We start from the raw sequence: 26,754 nt of genomic DNA, 5'->3' as shown, positions 1-26,754 counted from the left end.
GAAATAATGGTGTCTAAGGCTACAAATGGATCAGGCCAATTTGTAACCTAACCCAATCCTGATCCAATCAGTGTTTGAAGACCCATGGATTAAATCTGGTTCAAAAATTAAATTGACCTAATTCCAGGTCAAATCCAGGATATGTATTTTTCCAATCGACCTAACCAAACATAAAATCAGGCAAGATTCAGGATCAAGAATGCCTCGGGCTAACCCAATCCATTTGCAACCCTAACGTCATCATTTTTCCAGGGTGCTGCTCGTCAAGGTGTATAACGTTTCACTAAACATAAACCCGTGACTCTCTCTAACAGTTGAATGAGAAAACACAAGGCAGCAGCTCAGTTTTTGGCCCCTCGAACTGAAGGCATAACTGGTGGCAGTTCTTAGCTCAGCTGGTGGGTAGCATCTCTCTTGATGGTGGGAGTGGGAACGGAAAAAAGTGGACAATTCTTAGCTTCGTTGGTTGCTAGCCTCTCTTGTGCTAGTGAAGCATCGTAAACGTTTCTTGCATGCAGAAACAGCGCAGGAAACAAGCATTTGAGTCAACAAGAACCAATGGCAGCAAAATAGAAAAAGAAGGAAAATGCAAAAGTTCGTAAGAAAATATAGAAAATTAAGATAATCAAAAATATGGATTTAGATAATTTATTCAGATATCACAAACACGTAATTCACTTTCTGACTAAACTAAAGGGCCGCATTTACATTTGCATAACTCCTTTTCCTTTACCAGTTAGCTTTTGGAAGGAAGACAACAAATACACACTTCCACCATATCAAGAAAATTCTCTAATATGCATTATTTGAGCAGTCGAAGCATCTAGCAAATCTGATAGCACACTTCACACAAATAGTCTGCAAGCTTTTTTTTTTTCTTTTTTTCCCCCCATCCACCATGGCGTTCTCTCTCTCCATCACCCCTGCTTTATCTATCTCTTCCCCCTCTCCTCTCTTCTGCACTTCCATTGTTGCACTTTGCCCGATCCCCTCCTCCTTCTTGGATGTCGCCCTTGCCAGCATAGATCCTCAGGGCAACAATGACTAGTTGCTAATATAATCATCCCAATATAATGAATAAATGAAGATATAGTAGTAATCTACGTGATAAAATGACTAGGTTAAACAATAGATGTTAATCATGCATTGTCGCAATATGTGCTCATCTAGTCCAAAAGAGAATATTGCAGACAAAAGTGATCTATACAGCAAAGCAACCAATGCAACAGAAAGACAAGATCCCAAAGCAGTCTCGAGTTCACAGATAAAACATATGGGCAGATCCGAGCTGCCTCTAATTGTATTATACGTGGATGTGTGGATCTTTTCTTCATTAGCAAAGCCATTGGAAGGGCCAATTAACAAGTATACACTCTGAACTTACCGTCCATACTCTTAAATTGATGTGATTTTGAGTGTGATGAAATGTGCGAGTAATGGGACAACACAAACTCCACGACATGTAGATAACTTACGAACTAACTTGCTTTCTCAAAAGAAATCTCATGCATTGAATTAGCGATGCAGCATAGCATGGTACTCTGCCTGACCACATTTAAGAAGAACAGGAAATTACAATGCTTCATATTAAAGTTGCTGCTTTTTTTTTTTTTTTTTTCAGTTGTAAAGGTACTCCTTGCATTGCAAGTTTAAATCTGGCCTCCACCATTGATGGATACCATGAGCCCACCTGAAGTCCGGCGAAGGGCTCAAATTTACGGTCAGATTTGCTGAAGGAAGGAGGTACAACGGTTCAGAGTCGTTCCCCAGTGCACTCAAAAAAAGACCCAATACAGAATTCTGGGTTGCCAACCTCCCAATATGTCCTGCTCCGATCTCCTCCATCGTTCTTCGGTGTTCGAAGTATCCGACATACTCCGAGCAGATATCATCGGCTGGATTCACGAATAGATAGGGGATCCATGATGATAGCATGGCAAAGGAATCCTCAGATTTATTGTGATGACCTTTCACAGCCATTGTTAGTCCAGCCGTGATGAGGCTGCCAGCAATCCTGATCCCCTGCTTCACCTTCTTATATTTGATCCTCTCAACTGGAGCAGAGATGAAAGGTGGGTTAAAGAGAAAAGTTTTAAGATGGATACCCATCTTAGCCATGTTTTTTCCAGCGAGCATTGCAATGGCCGACCCCAAAGAATGACCAGCTAACCATACACTGTTTCTTCCAAAAGTTGTAACCAGGTTCTGAACAGCTTGCATTGAAGCTTCGCATCGGGATGTCCGATGAAGGCCATTTTTGAGGAAATGGAAATCCAGTTTAAGATCCTGAGAACGAGAGCCTTCCATGGTTAAGGTACCTCTGAAAGCGATGACAAATTTTGGAGAATTCTTAGTTGATGAATTGTGGATGGGAACAGCGGGTTTGAATTCATAGATAGCACCAAAGACAGAGAAATCACCGGCATCCATAAGCTTGTTGATTAGTACGAAATGAAAATTCTCCCACCAGGCTGGTGCACGAGCTTCTGGACCCCAGCGGTTTTGCTGACGATCACGCTCCAGAACATATACACCCTGAACCAAACTTGCAACAACTGATCTCTGGTAATGTGGGCATTTCCTGTTGTATGCAAAGTGACATAAATAATAAATTAACAATCCAGAATCTTAATTTAAAAAATTAGCCGAAAAATATTATTTAGATCCTTTCATCCTGAGGATCAATGATCTTTCAAATATATAACCGATATGGGACTAAATGCATGCCTGCATAAATCCCGATGGTTTTACTAGAGAAGTTTTTTTGTTTTCCAAAAGGATAAGCTTTTTTTTTTTTTTTTTTTTTTTTTTGAGATTCTCAGAAAGGATAAGCTGGGCTGCAGTTAAGGGTGAAAGTGACTAATTTATATGAACTTGCATCCTTCAAGCAACATTTTTTCTCTTTTCCAAATTATAGTCCTGGAAATGATAAATGCCTCCCTCCCTGCCGACTAGATGTTAACATCAGTGGTTCCTTCTCTTATCCAGAGATAACTTGGACAGCAATCCAGCAGCAATTCCTAGAGGATTTACAGTACATTGAGAGCTGGTTCCAGAACACTTTCAAACTACTGTAGATCAAACTACATCCAAAAGTCAGAACATATATATAGATTGGAGAAGGGATGTTAGTTAAGATAATAATCATCAAAGCCCCCATGCTATGCAAGACAGCCAAACCAAAACCAATTAGAATCCGGGATCCACTTAATATAATAAGAAGCACAAAGCATATACAGGAACGTGGCTTAGGGTGCGTTTGGTTACACTTTTTGATTTTTAATTTTTAATTTTTAAAAATTATTTTTTATTTTTTTGATTTTTATTATTGAGTAAAAGCAAAAAAAATAAAAAGCATGTTTGGTAACTACATTGCTATAAAATAAAAAGTAACGTTTAGGGATGACAGGTGAAGAGCTCGATGAGAGAGAAGGATTCAGGAAGGGAGAGAGAAGGGGGTGGGAAGATGAAGAGCATGATGAGAGAAAGGGTTTGGACTCTTTATTTTTTGATTTGACATTTTAGAGGTGCAGAAGTAAAAAAAGTAAAAAAATAATTTTTGAAAAGCAAAAATTTTTTATTTTGCATATAAAATAATTATTTTGATTTTTTTGATTTTTACTTTTTACTTTTTATAATATTACCAAATATTATTTTTTAATTTTTATTTTTAAAAAATTAAAAAGTAAAAAAAATATCTTTTTAGTGGCTAATCAAATGTACCCTTAGAAAATATATCGGTATAAGCAGTCATCCGTGATGACATTAGCAGATCTTTGGAATAATTCTGGCTTACACTAGTTCATAACAGTACATCCATAAAACACGCAATGCAGTAGCAGCTCACACATGCTACAACTAAAAGATATTAATATTTTAATATTTTTATAGCCTCTACTGTAAATATTAAAAATTTCTAACAGTTAACACGCCTCTTTATTATCTACTAAAGTCTATGAATTTCTTTACTTTTTCGAAAAGAACAATCAAAGATGCTTGGATAATGCTAAAAGTAGTAAAAGACTTAAAATTAATGAATATCACCTTACCAGTTCATAGAGGTTAGATGTATAGGTCCCGAAACCTTAAACAAATCCCTTTCGGAGGCCATTGTGTAGAATTCCTATTATCCTTTTCCTTAACGATCCCAACAAAAATGAAATGCTGAAGCACACAAGGAAATGAAATAAATGTTCGATATAATTTATTTCAAGAGTAGTAAAAGAAGCAGATGAAACATGGTTTGAAAAAGTTAACATCATCTTTGATTCTCAAAGATATCGAAACGCACAATTTTGATCCAATGCTTTTAGTACAAGCAAGTCTAAATTTCTATACTGAAAGTGAGGGTTAAAGCATAATGACCATGATTTGATTCATAAACATGATGAATTGTGGCAACCTACCATGGTTGATTACCTCATGATTAAAAAATAAAGCTAGCATTTCATTAATTCAAATCATGGACTTGCTTATCTCTGTTTTGGTCTTGGGTTTGCAATACAATGACATGGATAAGCCAACTAAATCCTCTTTAGGGGGTGCAATCGAACTGAGTTGAGTTAAGTAATTAAAAACTTAAGCTCAATTCGGCTCAAAATACTCAGATTCAAAACTTAGCTCAAGATTGACCGAGCCTTAATATCCCAAGTTCGAACTCAGCTTGATGAAAAATAGATAAAACTCAAGATCAATTTGCTTCGGCTTGAATATCAACCGAGCTATGTTCGAAATCAAATCCTAATCTATAAATAATATATACATTAATATATATTATAAATAAAAATAATATTATTAAAATAAATATATAAATTCGAATAGGCTCGTGAGTTTTCGAACTGAATATTCTGCTATTCGAACTCGATTCGAAAAACTATTCGAACTACTCGTACTCGATAATAAGTAAATTGAGTCGAGCTTGGACTCGAGTCAAGCTAGCCAACTCATTTGCAATCCTAGCCATATCCCAACTTAATAATCAATTGAAATATCCTATTGACATAGTTATGCACAAGGCAAAAAAAAAAAAAAGGGCCACCAAAAAATAATAGCATCATCCGAAGATCTGTCATAGAGCTAATTATGGGTTTAATTTGGGCCTAAAAAATATCAAATTTTACGTAAGCTCAATCTGAAATTTGATCAAAAATGAATAAAATTTAGACCTGTTTTGACTCGTGATTAGCTCTAGTCCTAAGTTTTTTTTTTTTTTTTAAGAGAGAGAGAGAGAGACCGGAGATGGAATGCGCGGGACGGATCTTCTCGGCCGCTCTCTCTCACTCTTTTTTGCAACAAATCAGAGAAGTACATCCTTCTTGAAAAGGTGACAGGGCAACAACACGCGGCGGTGGCAGGCGATGGAGAGCACCCGGCGGTGATGGGAGTTCGGTAAAGAAAAGAAACCCAAAATCAAAGTAAACAGGGGAACGTTTTTTGCTCGATGGATTTGGGCGTTATCCCGCGGACCGGCGGCCACGATTCCACCATGAAGGCTGACCGGGAGAAGTACAGAGCTCGACCGAAGGTCCGTCAATACAGACAAACGGCGGTGTGGGCGGGAAAAGGAATAAAAACAACAAAACAGGGACATGAACAGGGGATGCAACCGACGGATTTCGGCAATGGATTTACCGGCGACAAGATCTAACATGGAGAAATAGAGAGAATGGAGATGAGGACTTTACCTTGCCGGACTCATGGAAGAAGAAGAAAGGGAGTCTTCCGCCCGACACACGTGCGAGGCACGCCCGGCTCCAGCTCGGCTGGCCAATCTGGTCGGGCCGGTCAAGTGTTCTCACATTAACGTTAGCACGAATCATATAGTCATGCTAATGAATTCTTCTTCTGATCTCTTGAAATCTTTTATGCCATTTCTTGAAGCAACATCTCTTCTTCAAACATTCCTCCATTAAGCTTAGAAACTTCTTTCTTGATCCTTTAATATAATCTGCTACATGATTTATATAATCCTTTTTGGTATAACTTCCGAATCTCAACAATGCTCCTTCAATGGTTTAATAACTGATGTTGTCTCGATCCATCTAAACCCCATCACACCTTACTACTTTGGATTCCACAGCATCATCTTTTTCTTCTTGTTCCTAGTTGGCAATCATATGGGCTAACTCTCCTCCTTCCATCAAAATCAGGGCTATAAAACAGGCTTCTCATTTTTCAATTATTCTGATTTAAAAAGAAACATAGATGAAGCATCGGCCGTTTTATTTTTTTTTCCCCCTCCCATTAGATCGGAATGTTTTAAAAATAGCAAGTATGAAATGGTACTCCAACTTCTAAATCCACTGATGTGCATTATCCCAACTCGGCCTTCACCGGAGAAGCATCATACTCGGGTAGGTTCATGAAATTCCTAATTTCAAAGGTAACTCCTATAATAGTTATTACTGCCAAACGAAAAAAACAAAAAAAAAAAAAAAAGCACAAAAAAGGATTCTATCTCAATCAAACCAAGACTTTGAAAAATAAAAGATTAAACCAAGAAATAGAACAATCAGAATGCACAGAAATCATGTTTTTCCTCAAGAGTCTAATCAAATTTCTACAATTCAAAGGGTAAATCTACAGTAAATCAAAGATGATCAAGAAAGAAATTAAGAAAATCAGACAAATTCCAAAGCAATGCACTCCGAGTATAATCTAAAGCCATACCAGAAGCCGCAGCCAGATCAAACTGCCACTTCTTCAGAGATCGGCAATTAAGCCATCAATCAGAAACTAACTAAAAATTACATACAAGTTGCTTCAAATGAGAAAGATCACTGTGGAGAAGACATCTAAAGACAACATCCGTACCTCCTGTTTACTGAGTAGCAGGTCCTGTGGTTGGTTTTCCTAGGAGTCCGAGTTTATATAAAGGTCAGGGGCCTTCAAACATGGCATACAAGCTAGGAGGATAAAGGCAAAGGAGACCGAATAAGAATAAAGCAATGGAACGAAAAGCTGGCAAATGTCCAGTATAACTCTCATGCGCCATTCATTTGACCGATGAGGATATGCTTTTCTTTTTCTTGAAGAGAAGAATGAGGGAATGCTTTCAGCTACGAACCAAATGCCAATAGAAGTTGCATGAAGCACCCCTCTTCACTCCCAGTGGATTCCGCATCCTACATGGCATCGGGTATTGATGCAATACATGAGCACTCACGTTAGTGTTGCACCGTTCGCCCAGCCCCAGGGGCAGGGTGCATTGGAGATCCACCAGTGATCCAACATTGTCCCTACCCAATTTGACCCGGCGAAATTCATATTGGAAGATCCGTGGATTAGGTAAGGTTCAAAAAATAGACTGATCTAAATTTCAAGTCAAATCCAGGATGTATATCCCTAAACCCACCATAACCCGGATATCAATTGAGTCTTAATTTGGACAAAATATAGCCAATCCAATTCCAACTCTGATGAGAGCCACTCCCAATATTCAAATCACATGCATCTCGCTTTTTCACTCTCCAAATCTTTTCCAATTCATTAAATAAACTTTCATTCAAACTTATCCCTTTTTTTTTTAATTCCAACCATACCCCCCGGTCATCCCCCCCTTTATTTGGATAGGTTGTATTTAAACACTCATATTTCGTTATTTTTTTGATAGATTTATCACAAGATCTTAAATCATAGTTGGCCAGCTTAACAATAACCAAGTACTTTGATAAAATTAAATTTAGAAAAATCAAATCTAAACTACTTTTTCTAATTTTATTCAATTTTCAACAAATTTATACTTAATTATTGATTATCGTATTTTTAACTATAAAAGAATACTTAGATAATCGACTCAAACTGCAAACACAACTCAAACCCAATCTCGAACGAAATCTTAATACGGCAGGTTGTTTTCCTGAACCTAACCTATCCCGAACAGTTAGTAAGTTGGATACACATCCACAATCATGACCCAAAGATAAAACGGGTAGGGGCACGGACAAGCATACCCCAACCTGTCATCTCTTTTGCAGCCCCGAGGGTATCATTTATCCACGGCAATGGGTTCCGCCTGTCAAGGGATATAACGTTTCAGTAAACATAATCCTGATACATTCTAACAGTTCAATGAGAAAAAAACAGAAGGCAGCAGCAAAGCTTTGGCCCCTCAAACTTTAAGGCACATGAATAGAAATCAATGCTCGTTCTAAAGGCTGTAGTCAACAATAAATGAATTACAATATCATCTCCTATATATACTCAGCGAGAAAAGGAAAACACACTAAAGACGCGAACTAATGTACAGCCCCTGCTGTTTTCTACTTGGCCCACGCTACTGCATCAATCTCAGCTTGAGCATTTCTATACAGCTCAAGCCTCTTTCCAAGGGCAGATCTTCGTTCCATAACTGCTGGGTCCTCATCCAACAATGATGACAACTGCTTGTTCTGCACATTTTTTTAAAGTTTTGAAACATCAGAAGACACTTATCCAGATATATTTGGTAACTAGAATTACACATTGCACAGCACAATGGTCACACTTGATTAATTAATGATGGTATTTGGGAATTATTACGCAATTTATTCGTCAATTCTAACAACCTTAAACAAATAGATCAATATTCAAGAAAACAAGCTTCTCCACCCAACTAGCTTGTAATTCCTTTGATCGTCCTATCTTGCTTTTGAATTATGATAAAATGACTTGATAATAATGAGCATTTGCTAGGAATAATGGTTCGCAAGTCTCATCAGTACCAATCCATTATAGTTATAATAAGAGAAACCACGATTTGACAGAATTGAGCATTACAACAAACTAACAGAAGACTTCCTTAATTTCAATAAAACAGCAGATAACCAGCTTTCTGATTTCTAGTTAAATTAGTTTCAGGAAACAATATGAAACTAGTGCGTTCAAGAAACATCCTAGTGCAAGATGCATTGGGTGGAAGATATCCTATGAATAGTGCTACCTCCTCAATGCATATCTGTGCAGGTCCCACGTTCTCATCCACTGTAAGAGCATGCAGTTGTGATAGCATGACATTGAAAAAATTTCTAATAGACTTCCACGCCTCATCATCTCTATCCAGTATGGTTGGACATTTGCATGGGATCTCATGCTATCTTTCTACAAAAACTTCTTTTATTGAGATTACCTAATCAGTTTGAGAAAAGACAAAAAGAAAGAAAAGCATTTAAAAGTGAAAAATTATATTTTAATAAAATCGATTCCATACAATCATGACTGATTGGACAAAAAAACAACTGACATACAGTATCCTTGGCTCAAAGATGCATTCACACCCATGGGATTCGATCCAACCCACCAAACAGGAGGGGTTTCTCAACCAGCGGACCAAGCAACCAGACACTACACGTGTGTCACTCTTAAATTCTCCACTAGTAAAAAAACCATAATCTCATCTAGTAATGGATCATATTGGAAAAGTACTTCCATATTATCAAGTTCCCTGCAGGGTTAGATTAGACATACGACTGAATCAATACAAAGCATAGGCAATGTGACCTTGCAAAGGATACAAGTTCCTGGATTAAGGAATCTAGGCATCAATTTGTGGTATAGAAGTCAAATCTCTCATGCAATATGAACATGAATGCTAGAATAGACTGATCTAGCTTAATTTGCATCAGTCGGTCAGACAAGTTATATCTAGTACATAACAATTGATCTGAAGAAGTCATTGCAAAACACTTAAAATATCTTAGTCTGATCCATAACAAAATTAACTTTGAAAAAATGTTAGCTTACTTTGAATTAGCATGTAGATAATAAAAATAAGAGCTCAAAATTAATTCAATCAACAATTCAGTAAGCATAACTCAAATTACAATCTATTTTTAAAAGAAATGTCATTCCATTAAAAAAAAAATGTAGTTTGATCAATAATGAAGTTAACTTTCAAAGTATATATTTTTAAAATTCACAAGCGGACAGTTATTAGCAAGAGCTCAAGCTTAACCAAGCTAAAAGATGACAAAAAAACAATCTCACCTCTTTCTTTCCCAACTCAGTAAAGAAATGATCAAGCAAGGAGCGTTTGGCCTCGCGTACTTGACAATAAACAATAGACTTTGGGATGGAGTTTCGCAAGCTTGCGCAAACCATATTGACATATGCTAAAACAGTAGTTCCTGTTCATTAAAGGACAAGTCAAACTGTCACAAATTATTGAGCATTTACACCGGTCGAATGAAACAATCAACTTTCTAAGCCACAAGAATCAGGGAGTGAACAAATGGACTAAGACACAGGAAGGAGTTGACCACATGACATTGATAGAATATGAGACACAAACAATCCTCCAAATGCAATTGGGGATATTTGGACATTAAAGCACAGAAGGGCACTCCTCATTTTCAGCTTTAAATCTGATCTGACCAAGCACCCAAAACATTACAGCGAAATATCCAAACAAATCATTAGTTAAAGCAATTTACCTATTCGTCTGAGGTATGAATCATTGTATCTATCAAAAATGGAATGTGTTGGATTTCCCCCTTTCTCAATATCCTGAGGAAGTTTTCGGAAGAAATCTACAGTCAGATAACTGCATTCCATGTCAACTAGCTTAAGGGTTGCTTTCTTGCTTTCTTCTCTCATTCTGTCCAATGAATCAAAAGCCGCATTTCCAACCTCAACTCGGAGAGTGGGATACTGCTTCAGCTCCTGCAGAACAACAGGCAAAACAAAATCCTCTTGTGGCTTATTAATTTGAACCTAAAATACTACAAGGGCAAGAGAAATGAAGGTAACCAAGTTAAAATTAAAGACAATTCAATTACTAAAATTTATAATATTTTTTGAAAATGGAACAAAACATCCATCATGCAACAATCCTCCAAACACTAGTAACGTTTCAACTGTCATAATTCCCAAATGATCTTTCCATAATCTTAGAATACATATTTTTTTAAACCTAGAACTCGTTTCCACATTAGACATATAGAAAAGCAATATAAGATTTTCATTGTATCTAAAAAATAGTAAAAACAAATTAATAAGGCAAATTCAGGAAGGAATATCTCACATGTAATAAGGACAATATCATTTAATATTATTTCTTCTAAGGGAGGGGATGGGCAAATGTAGAAAAAGATGTTGCAGATAACATCATCGTCTTCCGAGTAACTTCTCACTCAGAATCCATCTATTTTTTTCACATCCTACAGAGCAAGTCTAACAATTTTTTGGACTCTTGGCACCACACTATCCTTACTTCACACTATAATCATAACCAATTCATAGACTTTTTTGTTAAAATTAGAAAAAAGTCCAAACACCAAATTAGATACAGGAGTAATAATCCTGATTCCTGTATCATTTTGCACTCCCTCCTAAGTAACTTGTGTGTCTCACTATGTTAGCCAACAAATCTCTAAGATCAAATTCTGACCCAACAAAGTTTCTGATTATCTGATTCAGTAGTTAATTTCCAATTGAAGAATCTTCAACACCTGAAATACCAGTTGGCAAGTTGGTATCTGCCCTCCTGGCTAGACAACCACAAGCTCATGCAGCCTATTTGTCTCCAACTAATAAACATTTATGCACCATAGAGCTAAGAGATAAGAAAAGAATTTTATGATTTAATATTTGAGAAATTGCCTTCAATAAGTGATAGTGGTAATGATGATACAATCAGATAAACTATTTGGGAATTGTCTCTTTTGCAAGTGAAATAGAAGGCCTTTTTCCGTAGATTATGCCCTTCCAGTAATTGTTAATGCCACTGAAACATTTGTCCTTCACTATAAGACCTAGGTAGAAGGATTGACAGCACAACCCTTGAGGAAAAGGACTGTGGTAGCATATGAAAGAAAATAATAAACAAAGCGATAGCAGCAAATATTCTGATGGATGAGCATGGCGAGAGACCTACCAGAGTCTCTTTAATAGCCTTGTGGACGAGCTCCTTCAATATAGCATGAACCTGGAAGCATGCAATAAATAAATTTACTTCCATTGCAGTGACAAATTTAAAATAATGATCAATTAAACAAAGTCAAGAACATATCAACTCCAAAGATTAATATGAACCAAGAACAGTAAATACAGCTTTGCATAGCAAACATCTCAGAATAACTGAGCTTTCAGCACAAAAAATAAAAACAGACCAAGTAGGATAATTAGAATACGAGACTGAAGTGATTTTATCCATCAAAGAAATAACAATGGCTTCCACAAGATCATTAAAAATTTTGGTTGCCTACATGTATTTCATGAGGTTATCTGCTCTCATGTTCAATTTGGATTTGCATTTTCAAACATCTCGTGCACTTTACAAATATGACCAATATGTCTTGTACTGGTTTTCATTTAGGTTGCATTTGGTAGCTGGCAATCTATCTACATTACTGGCAATTTAAAGTGGGCCCGCCAGATTACTGTGTTTGGTATGCTTTTTAGGTGGCAATCCAGATTGCTTTGAGGAGAGATGGCTATCCAAATTACTACTTGTTTGGCAATGTTGCAAAAGAATTTTTAGACAAAATTGCCCCTCGAAAAAAATCATACAAAAACCACCCCTCCACCCCCCTCCCTCGGCGGCTCTCACCCTCCCCTTCTTCTCCAAACTCCCCCATGCCCTTGCCGCCCTCGACCGCCTCCTCTCTGCTCATTCCCTCGTCATCTCCGGCCACGACCTCCACTTTACGCTGGCATCCCCTCTCATCAGGCATATTTTGAGAATTTTAATTTAAATTTAGAAAATAAAACCAAAGTGTTCCCCAGTAATTCAAAATTCCACAAAATTTTATGGGAGTATTTTAGGAATTTGATTTCACATTACCAGTAATCTGATTGTCATACCAAACATGTCAATCAAGATTCCCAATAATTTTACTGCAACATTATCTGCTATATACCAAACACAGTAATCAATATTACTGACAATTTAATGATGGCAATCTATCTTGAAGGCAATCAACCTTTCAAGATTGCCTGGCGATGCACCTAACGCAACCTTACTACTTCCCCAGTTTGAAATAACCAAAATCTATCCAGCATTGCTTTTCATTTACCATTTCCCAAGTTTGAAATTTTGGTTTTGATTTTGGTCCTATGTTGCTTTTGGTTTTCACTAAAGTGACACTGTATTATTCTAGTTCCTCTTTCCGCATATACATGGTTTTTTTCCACAAGTAATCTTTTGTACTCGTTCGCGAAATTGACATGTCCTCGTCTCAACTTCTACTTATCATTCAATAAACTTCCAAAGAGTTCAGATATGACAATATTTCCCTTAGCATTTTTAATGTTAAAAAGCAGCAGACAATAGTAGAGTTTTAGGGCCCCTTTTTTTTGGGGGTTGGGGCGGCGGGTGGGGGTGCGGGGGTGAGTGGGTGATATAAGGGAATAGAAAAGCACAAGAAAGTAATCTGTAGGAGACATCAGACCTTCATTAAACCATATCTAATAATTACTAGCAGAAGTGCATGAAAAATATAAGCAATGAGTCAGTGGTTTGAATGTCTAGGCCTTTCAAACAAATAACTAGATTGACATGACTTGAGGATCTACGTGCCATTGAAAGTATGATCAGAGGATGAACAGTAAAAAAAAAATCTCTAGTACAATGACGCAAAGAAGATTGGCACAAAGAGATGAATCATTGAACTTCAACATTACACAAGTGTTGAATAAAGCTGTGAGATTAAGAGTTTACCGCATCAACAGCCGCCTCAGCAGGACCTCTGATAGAGACCAGGGAAGATTCAATAAGACGTCGGTATCCTTGCTCAGGAGCTATCAAGTGAGGTTGGTATCCATCAGCCTCAGTGATAAGTTTTCTTACATTCTCCATAGATAGATGCTTGTCAAATTGTAACCTCTTCAGAGCTGCAGGTAGTTGATTGTCAAAAACATTGTAGATCTTTTCACCACCCGAGCGCCTGCAGAATTTGTTGATAATATTCAACAAAATTAAGATATTGAAAATTGCCATGTTATGCTGATAAAATGAGAGAAAACAAACAGCAAAGAGACTGAACCATTGGACCGTGGACTACACATGGATCTTTCAGTCCAGCAGATGCAAATTTGCAAGGAAAATACAAGTTCATCATCAAAAGATCAAGAAAACATAAACAGAACTGGCATTAATTTTTGTATTTGAAAATGGACTTTAATGGCCACGAGTCAGAAACCTCTAAAGACTATTGAAGGATTATGAATTTTCCAATGATACACATTAATCAGAATTTAACCATTTCCAGTTTCCTGGAATTCAGGTGTTATATCTGAAATAGGCTTTGCAGTAGTCTCCTTGCATGCGCAAGTGCAAACTTTAAATCAGTGTATCACACAAAAGAACATAAAGGTGACTGACATAGGCTCAGGACAGGCATGCAAGCTGTTGCATGTCCATGTGAAGAATCTAATGACATGAAAATTTCTGCAAGACCCTATAATCAAGCTAAGAGTTGATTGACAGATTAGAAGCATCTATGGTAGACTTATCTTACACTAAACTTTACAAGCATTCCAATTAATAATGATGATCAGCATGTAAATACATTTCTTATGCAAATAGCCTGTGCTGCTCCTGCTCAAGCTCTAGCTTGTGTTCCATATCGCTATAGTGCAGTATGATATGCACCCATACCAGTACAAGCTCCCAACAGTTTTTTTTTTCCCCTGTCGGCAATGGTATGGACCAAATCCAGGCGGTATGGAGTGGTTCTGCCCAGTATGGACTGATTTGGCTCATATGCCAAACTGAACCTGGGAACCATCATGGTTTTGCAGTGATGCAGCATAGTATGCTTGATACGCGCTGTTCAGGCCGGTTCGGCAGACCATGTTAATGTCAACACTTGCACCTCAAGTTGTAGCGTACTCTGGAGCAATTTATTAGCATCTGAAGCTGCTAACCATAGCAACCTACCCATATATAAATTATGCATTTCTTCAACAATGTACTCTGCCATATTGGAGCTGAAATCAAGCAATCTGATTGCTTGCAGTACCTAAAAACATGTTTAGGATGATAAATTGTGGGTTTTGGATAACCAAATATTGGGATTACAGATCTTAGGTCCCCTTCGACTACTATATCCAAAATATAATGGTTTCTCAACTTTTAATCTGCGAGACCTAATGCTTAATGTCTTGCCATTGTATTTTAAAATCTCACTAACAAGACATGGTTGATCAACCAAGAATTTTAACACTTTAACCAGCAGAAGTGCGAGGCCAAATTACATAACACCAAGCTCTGAAAAAGGAATGAAATAGAAATAACTCATTCACTGACAATAGACCTTATCTAACTTAAACCACAAAAAAGGCATGCATACAACAAAACAATAAATTGAGAAACAGATCAACGAAACAATAAATCAGGAAACAGATTGTAAAAATGAAAATGTGAGAGGAGAGAGGGGGAAGAGAGAGAGAGAAGATGTCTTAGGAGAAGGGAAAAAAACAGTCTTAAGATTCGTACACGCCATCAAGGTGCTCTTTGTAAATTCCATCAAAAATACGGCATATCTCCACAATTGAGTACAGTTTCCCCTGCACATAAGTGCAAACAATCATAATCACATTTTCTAAAATACAACCAAATGCTAAAAGAGATACAGTCATATAAGAAGCAGCTGTAGAATATCCCGGATGCATCTTGAAAGATATTTATGGCAGACCATCCACAGTTATATAGACACCAGAAGAATTGGATTAGGAAGAGAAAATGAAAGCAATATTGTTGACCTAGTTCCTGAAAATGACCATATGATTTAATACACAAAGTAAAACTAATTTCTTAAGATACAAGTATGGGACAAGTAGCACATATATACTGACAATGAAGTTTCTGCGTTTTGGCTGAATCAAAGCTAATTCAATACCAACGAGATGGTTTTGCCAAACTAACAGGATAACTCAACAGTCGATTATTTCTGGCAATACTAGTAGCAATGCATTGCATTAATTAAAAATATTCCAACAACTATCAGTGCATCACCAATTCAGAAGACACCTCGATCAAGCACATGAAGTCAAGTTGTGTTCACAGACAAAATATGCAGTGAGAACTGCAGGAGAAGAAACTATGATTGAAATGATGAGCAAGACATTTTTGTGCCAAAGAATCAGTCAATGTACCAAAACGAACCCAAAAAAAAAAAAACACACTTTCCACAATACACTGCAGCGCAGCGATAGAAACAAACACTGAACTCCATGTAAAGTATGAGCAGATTTCAATGAAGTCTTACACCAGCATCTGTAGCAATGGGTTTCCCAAGACGCTTGAGTTCAGCTTCAAGTTCTGCAATAGTTTTACTTATAAGAGATTGGATGCCTGGGATTCGAGACTTGATCACTTGTTCCAAATGCTGCAAAAAGGCATAGCCATATGTAAATCTTTATTGCATGCTGCAACTATCATCTAAAGCCAAAATGCACCTGTATCATCCTTGTCTGTCTCAAAACAAACCAAACAAAAGAGTGAGAGAAGAAAAAAGCTGCCATGCCTTTGAAAGCATCTTCCCTAGATGCTCTGAACCCATTCTATGAGCAAGATGCTTGTACTCTGGTGTATTTGCAAAATACTCTCGCTCTCTACGCCTAGCAGCAATCATGTCCACACTCTTGTTAATGTCAGCCTGTGAGCGATTAACAACACCAATCCATGGGAATTGTAGCTTGTATGATCTTCCTTCCAATATCTAAGACACCGAACACACATGGTCCATAAGTTGTTTTAACAGTGATAAATGCCCAAGATATTCATAAGCCAAAATGAGCCTAGCTAGACTACAAGTTTTAAAACAAATATAAAGCAATATATGACAAATATACAAAGTACTCATTTGTAGCATGAATTTGGAATTAATTGAAATGGCAAATGAACTTAGATAACATGTGGCTCATAAGTGTTTTCACAAGAAAAAACTGGATATGAAACTGAATATGAATAAGCTGAATTTGAAACTATGCATGTTTAAAAATTTAAAAAGAAACACGGAGCAGGATAAAGCAAGCACCTATATTACTCATCTGAAGCATGAATTTATACCTAATTGAAATTGTAGACGAATTACATTGAAGGATCCACTTGTAAATAATGAATACGTGCTACATATTTAATTGAATTTTGTAGGAAGAAATGTATTTGAAACTCAAATCAGCAAAGACATGCATATACGCGCATGTACATGCATGCACACACAAGACAGAAGAAAGATCACATCAAGATACAATGGAGACTAAATTAAAACAACTGACTTCCAAGAAGTAACTAGAACAAGAATCTCAACAGACAGGGACAGGCAAGCACAATAGGATCAACTCCAAATAATCAGATTTAAGAAAGGCCGCAAAATTTGGTCAGTAAAACAGCAAAAATACTCAGACCAGGTTACCAGCATCTATCTAAACAGCATTACCAGCAGAAACTGTAAAACCTGAACAACCAAGATCCAATAAAAATACAACAGAAAAGCAAACCGTATGTTATAAAAACAATTAGGTAAAACATTAAACATTAAAAATAAAAAGATCTATGCAGGCACATGGACAAAATACATGGAAAAATTGAACATTAAATATTAAAGATATAAAAAAAAAAATCAAGTAGAATGTTCCAATGTTCAATAACTGAATAATTAAGGGCACAGGCCATCATAATTATTCAATTAAGGGAAAAAATCCAGAACATTTCTAACTTAAAATTTGACAACCTCAAAGGAGGACAGCTACACAAAGTATTTGATGCCAGGCTGCCACAAAATTTTCAGCAAAAGGGATAACAAATAATCACATAAAAAAAGAAACAACATGAGTGTCAAGAAAAATGGATGCATTCTTAGAATCCAGAGCATTTTAATATAACTGATGGCGGTATGTTCTAAGAAAAGGAGAATCAACTTACATCCACAGCATCGGTGCCCTTGTCCATTAGATCAATCTTAGTCAAGACACCAAATGTCCTCTCTCCTGAAATCAAAAATATTTGAAGAATTCAACATCGTTTGGATGACCACAAGTTCTTTAAGATGAGCTTCATATTAGAATGAGCATCACTTATTTCAATGGCAGGCATCGTTCTTATTACTTGTTTGACATTGACCTGTATGGTCTCAACTAGTAAAGCCAGTGACGTTATGAACTTATATTATTACATGAGAAAAGTTTTAGTCGCAGAAAAGCAAGTCCATTTTCTCAAAATGGAGGACCAGCAATGAGAGAATTGGGGGAGTGAACAGTCCGTGCAAGTGTGTATCATCTTGACAAAGTTTCACTTCATTAGTAAATGAGCCAAGCTTGAGCTTCAAGCCTAATCTAACATACAAATGACCAAACTCGAGATTTACCCATCTTGCTCATCTTTGCCTCCATTTATTATAAATAAACAAATAATTTAATATTACAATAGCAATTACTCATAGACAAAAATCCATTCTGTGCTTGTTACATGCGCAAAGGAATGCATCTCAGACACTTGATATTAATAATCCAAAATTTTCACTTTTTACATCCCAAATAAACATTTCAACCATTATTCTGAGACCTGGCAAAAGAGACTAACTCCAACTATATGTATGAAAGCCTTGAAGGACCTTGAGCACTGCAGTTAATGAACAAATCAAAGTGTAACTTAAACTTAGTTTGGCGAGCTTAAGGTTGGATTGAAATCAATTGACGTGAGCTTGAACTCTGCTTGTCCATAAAGAATCTATTTTTGAGCATGACATTGCTAGCTTGAACTTGATCTGTCTACACCACTAGAAGTGCATGCAAACCAAAAAAAATCAATTTTCTTAACTTGAAAATGCCACAATGCTAACAGCTAGCAATATCAGACATTTCCATGCAAGGGAGTGAACAGGTGTTCAGTTGATCAGATACTGAACTAGAGAACCATCAATAGTTAAGAGATGGTTGTGCTTTCAGGCACCCACAGAAATTTGATTATTGATCGTCTGAATGATCAAAGCCTATGGGTGAACTTGAATTTCACAAGGTAATAAATCCAAGAGAAATTGCTCTGAAATACCGGCATTTAGTTGCAATGAATGTCTGACCTACAGGTGGTGCCTACATGCGACACTAAACTTGCAATGAATAAACAACACAGGTCACGATATTTCAAGTTTATTTTTTGTCTAGAGAAATATGGTGGGATGCCACCACCCATGTTCAAAATCCGGATCTCCATGCTGGGTATAGTGGTGCCATTCAACAGGCCCAAGTCTTGTTTTGTCACAATGTTTCTAGGCAGCATGCCTTAGCACAAAAGAGCCATGCCAGGTCTATGCATGCTTTTAAAAGTGTCATGGCACAGCTTGTCGATGGCATTTAGCATAAAATATTTTGGACATGTCTGCTATTAGAGCAAGAGGCGGCCCAATAAGCCTTCACTAGGAACAAACATGCTTTCATTGGACATACTTTCGAAAGCGAGACCAGAACTAAAATTGCATTTATCCACTTGTGACAGAAAATTTACAGCAGCATACATAATTACAACATTTCATTGGTCAATGAAATCATGACCATCCATCACATATATATTCATTCTCCTTAATCAGTCTGCATTGTGTGTACCAATCCATTGGCATAATCCTGATCATTTTTTTAGTTGATATTTTCATAGTCATCTGTGGAATGCCCTTATGACCTATAACTTGACCTACACGCATGTAAGACATGCATGGGATCATAACCATCATCTTAATTAAGTCAAATATATCATGCATCTGCATGTATAGTATACACCAAAAACATGATGGAAAAAAACACCAATCCCCAACAATTCACTGTCAGATGGGATCACCGGAACAATCAAGTGGGTGCTAGTCTAGGTTTAATCTTCCGCTGCAAAATCACAGATGGAAGCTATCTTTTGGTTAATAAACATCAGACCTACCGGCACAGCAGATCACTAAGTCTCTTTACCATAACTATGGGTCCTTATATCTCACTCATAAGAGTCAGTTCAAAAGTTCCTTCTTTGCCTTTGACACCACACCATCTCATTCTTTATGGGAAGTGGTTTGCCTTACCACTGGTGGCAAATGCACCTGCACATAGACAGTGAGGCGGATGTGCACAGGGCCAGGCATCACCATCCACATGGGGGTTGCACTCAGCACTGGTGGCGAGGTAAACACATTGGTTCCATTCCTTCTATATGACCCTAAAAAGATAAAAATCTATGAAATTTTATTACATTTAAATCATTAAATGACTGTTTTTAAATATTATGCTGTGAATTGCAAAAGGACGTCTTGACAACTAAAAATTTATGTTACAAACTGAGTTGAAATACATGAATCCATCACGTATGCATCCTTCCATGCATTCAGCACAACTAAACATACCTTTAGGATCTACATCACGGGAGATTTTAATTGCATCAGATGTAGCAAGATCCTGATTGGCTGGGGAAATTGCCAGAATTATACAATTAGGCTGCAAGTCAAATTTACAATGTCAGATACACTTTGGATCCTCATTCATTAATTCATGTAAAGTTCATATGCACAGTGCCACCAACAACAAGACATCCACCACAGTGTATAAAAGCTAAAACAATATACATAGTAAACTAAAATAGAAATACATATAAACCAAAGACATGCCAACATGAATATTTAAGGTGCACCGAGTAAGATGATCATACCAGAAATGAAAGAGATCTTAAAATTAAATGTTGCAAGCACAAGGAGAGATATATCATACATGCTAATGAAGTGCATGCATTAAAATCATGTTTCGACAAATAGCCATATGAGAAACACATGAAATACAAAGGTGTTCAACATGTGTACCTGATGATTATACAATAAAACCTAAATTTGAATGCTGTCATGCAAGTTGATCAACATCATACACGTGCAAATATTCTTGATGAAATTACCTTTTCAATATATGAGCGAACCATGTTCTCAATATCAGTCACAATGCTGTCAGGCTGACCCTCTAAAATGTCAAGATAAATTTATTAGCATTCCAGAAAATGACCATCTGAGACAAAAGGAAACGTTAGAAATTTCTGATATGAATGGTGGGTGACTTACCAACGGCTACCTTTGTTAGCCCAGGAAGATCAACAAGCGTCAAGTTTACAACTGTCAGAGTTGAAATGCTTAGTGTTAGAGAAGCCAAAAATTGAATTCTAAATACAGAGATGAAGGGTTTTATTTAGTACTTGCTGCGAAAAAGATACATATAAAAGGTGTGAGAACCTAGAGACTAGCCATACTATTATATCTCACATATACTACAAATTTGGCACAACTTATAATATATCACCAGTTTATTTCATCTCCTTGCATAGGCATGCAAGAAATGGCATAAAAACGGACAAAGTCTACTAGAACTTCAACCTGATAAGTAGATTGCATAAATATAACTCTGTTAACTAGTCGCAAGACTGCCCAAGGTGCAAGTCATAAAATTGTGAGATAGAATCATGATCTTTATTTCCAAAACAATTAACAAGACTTTACCCCCAAAAACTTGGTTTCAGATTAGTAATCCTCCGACCTGCATTCATATTATAAGGGATACCTCTTTTGGCATAAAAACGCTTCCAAATCTTCATTTTAATTATCAGATACAATAATGGTTCTATAATCCCAAGACAACTAGCAGCCTTATTTCAACCACCTGCAACTGGCTTAATGATGCCTCATTCACTAATAATTCATGTCAAGGAATAGTTCCTGTCAACGAAAGATTTGTTAAAGACCGTCTTGCAACCTCCTCACAGATCACCTTATGCCACCTCCTTTTACTATCCGTTCAACACAATGCTGGTCTCCTGTCCTTATATGGCCTCACATTTTAAAATTCTCACTTCTCATCCTATTATTCAACCTTTCAATAAATATTATGATTTATCAAAAGGATAGAATAAATCCAAAGATGCCAAAGAAATTTAAACAACATTTTGACAGACATAATGGAATGGACCTTTCTTTCTTTTTCCTGGAAACAAATGTTCTAACTAGTCTAGTTGAAGAAGAGATATGCTATGACAATGTTTCTATACTAAAGCTCATTCTCTCTCCCTCACACATCCTGAATCCTGAAGCACATTCTCACTGTCACCCCTACTTGTAGGATTAATATTACACTCACAACCTTCCACAGACAGATGCCAGCCATGTTTTCTTAAAACAGATGTGCTTGTCACACATCCAGTCCATCACTACCATGATAATGTCTTAGATCACTTGAGTTCCATGAGGCTGCATGAACAAAGCTATCATCCAACTAAAGACAACAAACACTTATGAAAAGCTCATCATCACACAAGTGGCCTGAGCACAAAAGAAATAAGTTCAGGAGTATCACTAAAGAGGAAATTTTGGAAGGGCTAGTCTAGCACAGTTGCACCAATCTCTTTCCATGCTCATCACAGAAAACACCATGCAGCACTTCATAGGACCATTCTGTCTTTACCGACACATCAAACAGCCTAGTTGAAGCCAAGCCCTACTGTATATAGCCTGCAACCAGAGTGTCAAAGCGATGGCCCGCAAAATCAAAACTTACATTAAAGAGCAATAATATGAGTTCAACAAGTATTCCCATTCCAAGGCTACAGTTTAGCCACTGGAATGCATATATGAACCTCTACTTCTCCTAATGTAACAATTTCTGAGTTGACCTGACAAAGGTGCCACTTTCAACTTCTGCAATCAAATTTAGCACTTCTTGGAATGAATGTAACTTTACACAGTTGATTTACACCTTGAAATGTCTTCACAGCACTAACCCATTTAACTAAGAAACAAGCTACATTTCACATCACTGGTGCCAAAACTATACAATTTTGTAAGAATAAATGGTTAGAACAGTATATCATGCATGTTGCCAAAAGGTTGCCTTAGAGCTATTTGGCACCAATTCACAAAAAGATGGAAGGTTGAAGTGATAACACATCCCAAGTGTCGATGATTTATGTATTGATTCGCTCTGCAACCTCCATATAGATAAATATAACGCTTAAATCAAGGTTTGTTTGAGTTTCAGAGTTAGGTATAGGCGGTGCCATAGAACAGCTCAATGTCCTATAACATCTAAGATCTCCATAGAGAGAAGAAAAGTTCAAAGCAACAATTACAAAAAAGAGATCACTCAATTCATTTTATATAAAAACCATGTATATGCATGTATATTCCTATATATGAAACAGCAGTTTTATTTCTTCGCATGATCTTTCAACCTTTCAAAGTACTAATTTGAGGGCGGGAAAAAGGAAAAATATATAAGCGAACAGCCTCAATGTGTCTCACCATTAGGAGAATATATACTCAAATGAATTGGAACAGGAGAAATTTGCTTGGTGCGACCAGTCTCTCTATCAGTTTCATCTTGGATCTCCTTCCTCACAGCAGCTGCAAGAACATGACCAGGATTTGCAGATAAAGTATCACAATACCACAATTCTGTTAACCAAGTAATAAAAAAAAAATGAAATACACACAAAAAATTCTTTGAAAGACATTTGAGCATGAAAAATGATCCACTGGAATCGAATATGAAGAAAATGAGGAAAGAAAATGGTGTCATCTAGATGGTTTTCCGCCTATCTCTATTAGTGCAAGAGCCCTTCAAGGCCAATAATGTTTTCCACTAAGGATTAACAAACTCTAGATATACTGAAGATACTAAATCTATGAGCACCAACAAGTGGAGAATTTGGCATCACTTCAACAAAAAAACTCTCCATTTCTTAGCTGAGCATAGTGATATCCTTTCTTACATGTTCTTGTACGCTTTTATTAAGAAGAAGATTCACACACTTAGGTCAGTGTGCTTTCTTCCTATGTAGAACTTAAAAGAGATAAAGAATCTTCTTCTGTCAGCAGGATAAAATTACCAAAATCCGTGAATCTCTTTCTTGGAAGGTGCATAAACTCTGCATACTCTCTCCCTTCATCAATCCTATGAAGCTGCAAAACAAGCGGGCGTCGTGTAACAATCCCTGCGAAATTTCATTGATATAGCATTGTCAATACTTGAAAAATAGCTAAACACAAAGGCATTAAACATACAGTTCATGAAATAAAATTAAGGCACCATATATTACCTGAACCTCGTGGCAGGAAGTCCTTCCCAACTATGCTTTCCAAAACTGAAGATTTACCAGAGCTCTACAGAACATTTCAAAGCAACATCATGGAACCAGATATACTATCATAATATTTACAAAGTTCAGAAATATTTTTTTTTGTTTAATTCTAAAGTACCAATGAAGCACCATAATAAACAATAAGGGAGTAATATTATGAATTTAATATTGTTAACTCTGAATTTAGAATATTGCAACTAAGAGAAGGGGGAGGGGCAAGAGTTGGGTTTCACATTTTTGTTGAAGTATATAACAAACATTGGAAGAAAAGACTGATAGAGTCGAATAATTATCTTCGGAGATTTCTGAAGTAACTATTGTCATGAGTATCTGTTGCAGAAGTATCAAAATGCAATGTCAACGTAGATGGATACATTACCACTCTGATAATACAATGTCATAAAAAAAATTTGCACTTGAGAATTAGTAAATGGTACTGATGATTGAGTGCACGCCTCAATCAAAAGTTCAGATGTTCATGTTTTAGATTTGCTAACATGAAGTATTTGAACCAAGAACCAACATAATAAGTAACAGATAAGTGTAAAGAATAGCAGAAAAAATATACGCTATTTAAACACTATATCACTGGCTTTCTCTCTCCACTCTTTTCTTTATGTTAGTTTTTTATTTGGAGAGGGCAGATACAGGCGTCGCTGAAAGGAATCGAGAATGACTATCATGGTTCAAGGGCTAACGAAACAAATAGATTATGGGAATCTGGAAAAAAAAATAGAAGAACATATTATAAAGAACTCCTCCACGTTAAGGAGACAATTCTAGTATCATCAAATCAAACAATAACGTATTGCTAACAGTGGAAAGATTCAAAATAATTGTGGCCTAAGTATGACTTGAACAGAGGAAAAACTATAGCTCCCAAAGAAGTACAATATAACTTAAACCAGAATAATTGTCATATAAGTTCAGATTATTTCAAATATTACCATATATACGGGGGAAGAAATGAAAACCTTATCACAAAAGAAAATCAAAGAAACATACAGAAGAAACAACAAAAAAAGAAACCAATAAAATGTTTTGGATCAAAAGCAAGTAAGGCTAAATCAGTTATGGCCCAAAAGCCCGCATGAAAACTAGATGAGAACAGCAAGAGCGGGAGAAAATAAGGAAGCTTTTCACCATATTGAAAATGATTTAAAGAGATCGAGTTAGAACGAGCACAAAGGCGACATCTTTACGCTCAAAATCGAAGAAATATAAGCGAAAGATTCAAGATTTCCCATCTACAGCCAAAAACCAAAGATCAACCCAAGAAAACCCCAAGATCCACAATAATACAGCAAGAAATCACCCTGATCTCAACAAACCAAGCAAATACACATCGCCGATGCATCAAGATCTCGAAACCCATACCTGTCCTCCGACGACGGCGATAGCCGGCAGCGAATCCCAAAGCGTCGGCAGCGCGCTTTCCTCCCCGTGGTCTCCAAGGGCAGTGCATGCCCTCTGTAGCTTATTTACCAAAGAAATCAAATTCTCCATCTCCCCTCTCTCCCTCTCTCTCCACCAAACCGCTAGACAAGGAGATCCAAGTAACCCCTATAAAATAAAGATCCCTCAGATCCCGATCGGATCCAAGTGAATGGATCCAAATCGGAGCGGAGAGATCGAAGGAAGAAGAAGAAGAAAAAGAAGAAGAAGCGGAAATCGGAGCTGCCGGCCTTCGAAGGGGGAGAGAGAGGAAGGGAGGAGGGGTAGTGCGTGCGTAGCGACAGTAGTTGAAAGATTAAAGAAGAGGAGGCGATTGGCGAGAGAACCGCGTGCCGTAGGAGATGCTTTTCTAGTTTCTTTGAAAGGCTAGAGGGGGGCGTGGTGAGGTAGTGCCACGGTAGTTCGCTTGGGGCGGTGGGGATGGGACGATCGCGGCCGTCCGATAAAGCGGTTTCTTGGTTTCTTTCTTCCTTTGGGGGACGGTGGGCCGTCAATTTATTTTTGTCTCGTTTCGCTCTCGCGTCGCCGGCTAATCATGCGCGGTCTCCCTTGCTTGACGCGTTGGGTCAATCGAGTCGCAAGTCCGCGCCGGGATACTTGCCGCGCTACTGGTGAACTTTTATCAGCCGTTTGATGGGTATCGATCACTGGGGTTTTGCTTGGTGTCTCTCGTAGATCTCACGCTAGCTTTGGATTTTTTTTTTTTTTTTTTTTTTTTTTTTTTTTGCGTTCCAAACCCTTTGTTGGTTTGAGTTGATTGGTGGAAGCTCTGCGTAACCTACTTGGTGGAGAATATATGTGGCATAAGATGCCACGTCGGCAGGCTAATTATTGTAGTTATCTTAGGGGTCATGACTTGTTTATTTAAGAAAGAATTAAAATTCATGATCGACAGCTCAAACGGGGGATACCTTTGAGAGCGCAACAAAATACCCGGTTATAAAGTTTTAACCATAGTTGATTCTGTAATTATGTAAGGAAGATGAAGTTTAACTTTGCAGTCTTTCTTTTTTAATATTCTGTTCTTTAATTAAAAGTAATCGATACTGTAAATTTCAAACCTACCGGAAAAGAGTTAAAATACTGTAAATTCGAAAGCAAGCTGTGGATCTACTTGTTAACAACTTTCTTTTTTAAGATCCTGTTCTTGAAATAATATGATTATTGCAGTCAAAGTTTTAATTAATAGGATATAGGTATGGTAATTTTTTGATTTACTTGACGTGCCTCGGAGGTTT

General features: G+C 37.1%; 2 protein-coding genes across 4 annotated transcripts; both read right to left on the bottom strand.

Annotated features, from left to right (window-relative positions):
• Window positions 1-735: 735 nt before the first annotated feature.
• On the bottom strand, window positions 736-7,140 carry LOC105042589 (GDSL esterase/lipase At4g10955). 2 transcript variants are annotated; one of them, XM_010919881.4, is made up of 3 exons: window positions 6,814-7,140; window positions 4,050-4,164; window positions 736-2,581 (listed from the first exon to the last, which is right to left on the bottom strand). In XM_010919881.4, the coding sequence occupies exons 2-3, from the start codon at window positions 4,109-4,111 to the stop codon at window positions 1,618-1,620; spliced, it is 1,026 nt and encodes a 341-aa protein (XP_010918183.1). In that variant the 5' UTR covers window positions 4,112-4,164; window positions 6,814-7,140; the 3' UTR covers window positions 736-1,617. The 2 variants fall into 2 exon arrangements, with proteins under 2 accessions (XP_010918183.1, XP_073108935.1); XM_073252834.1 differs by lacking the exon at window positions 6,814-7,140 and adding an exon at window positions 6,670-6,804.
• Window positions 7,141-8,008: 868 nt separating this feature from the next.
• Window positions 8,009-25,851, bottom strand: LOC105042581 (dynamin-related protein 5A). Of its 2 annotated transcripts, none has more exons than XM_010919869.4 (16): window positions 25,439-25,850; window positions 24,020-24,083; window positions 23,810-23,914; window positions 23,223-23,324; window positions 20,997-21,047; window positions 20,837-20,898; window positions 20,298-20,388; window positions 17,846-17,910; window positions 16,446-16,640; window positions 16,188-16,307; window positions 15,416-15,486; window positions 13,637-13,862; window positions 11,852-11,902; window positions 10,410-10,638; window positions 9,964-10,103; window positions 8,009-8,390 (listed from the first exon to the last, which is right to left on the bottom strand). In XM_010919869.4, exons 1-16 carry the CDS (start codon window positions 25,565-25,567, stop codon window positions 8,262-8,264), a joined length of 1,830 nt encoding a protein of 609 aa, XP_010918171.1. In that variant the 5' UTR covers window positions 25,568-25,850; the 3' UTR covers window positions 8,009-8,261. The 2 variants fall into 2 exon arrangements, with proteins under 2 accessions (XP_010918171.1, XP_073108934.1); XM_073252833.1 differs by lacking the exon at window positions 8,009-8,390 and adding an exon at window positions 9,145-9,421 and having other exon boundaries at window positions 25,439-25,851.
• Between the last annotated feature and the right edge of the window lie 903 nt (window positions 25,852-26,754).

The sequence above is a fragment of the Elaeis guineensis genome, chromosome 2, assembly GCF_000442705.2.
Source record: "Elaeis guineensis isolate ETL-2024a chromosome 2, EG11, whole genome shotgun sequence".
NCBI lineage: Eukaryota > Viridiplantae > Streptophyta > Magnoliopsida > Arecales > Arecaceae > Elaeis > Elaeis guineensis.
This window is presented reverse-complemented; position numbering and strand designations above follow the sequence as displayed.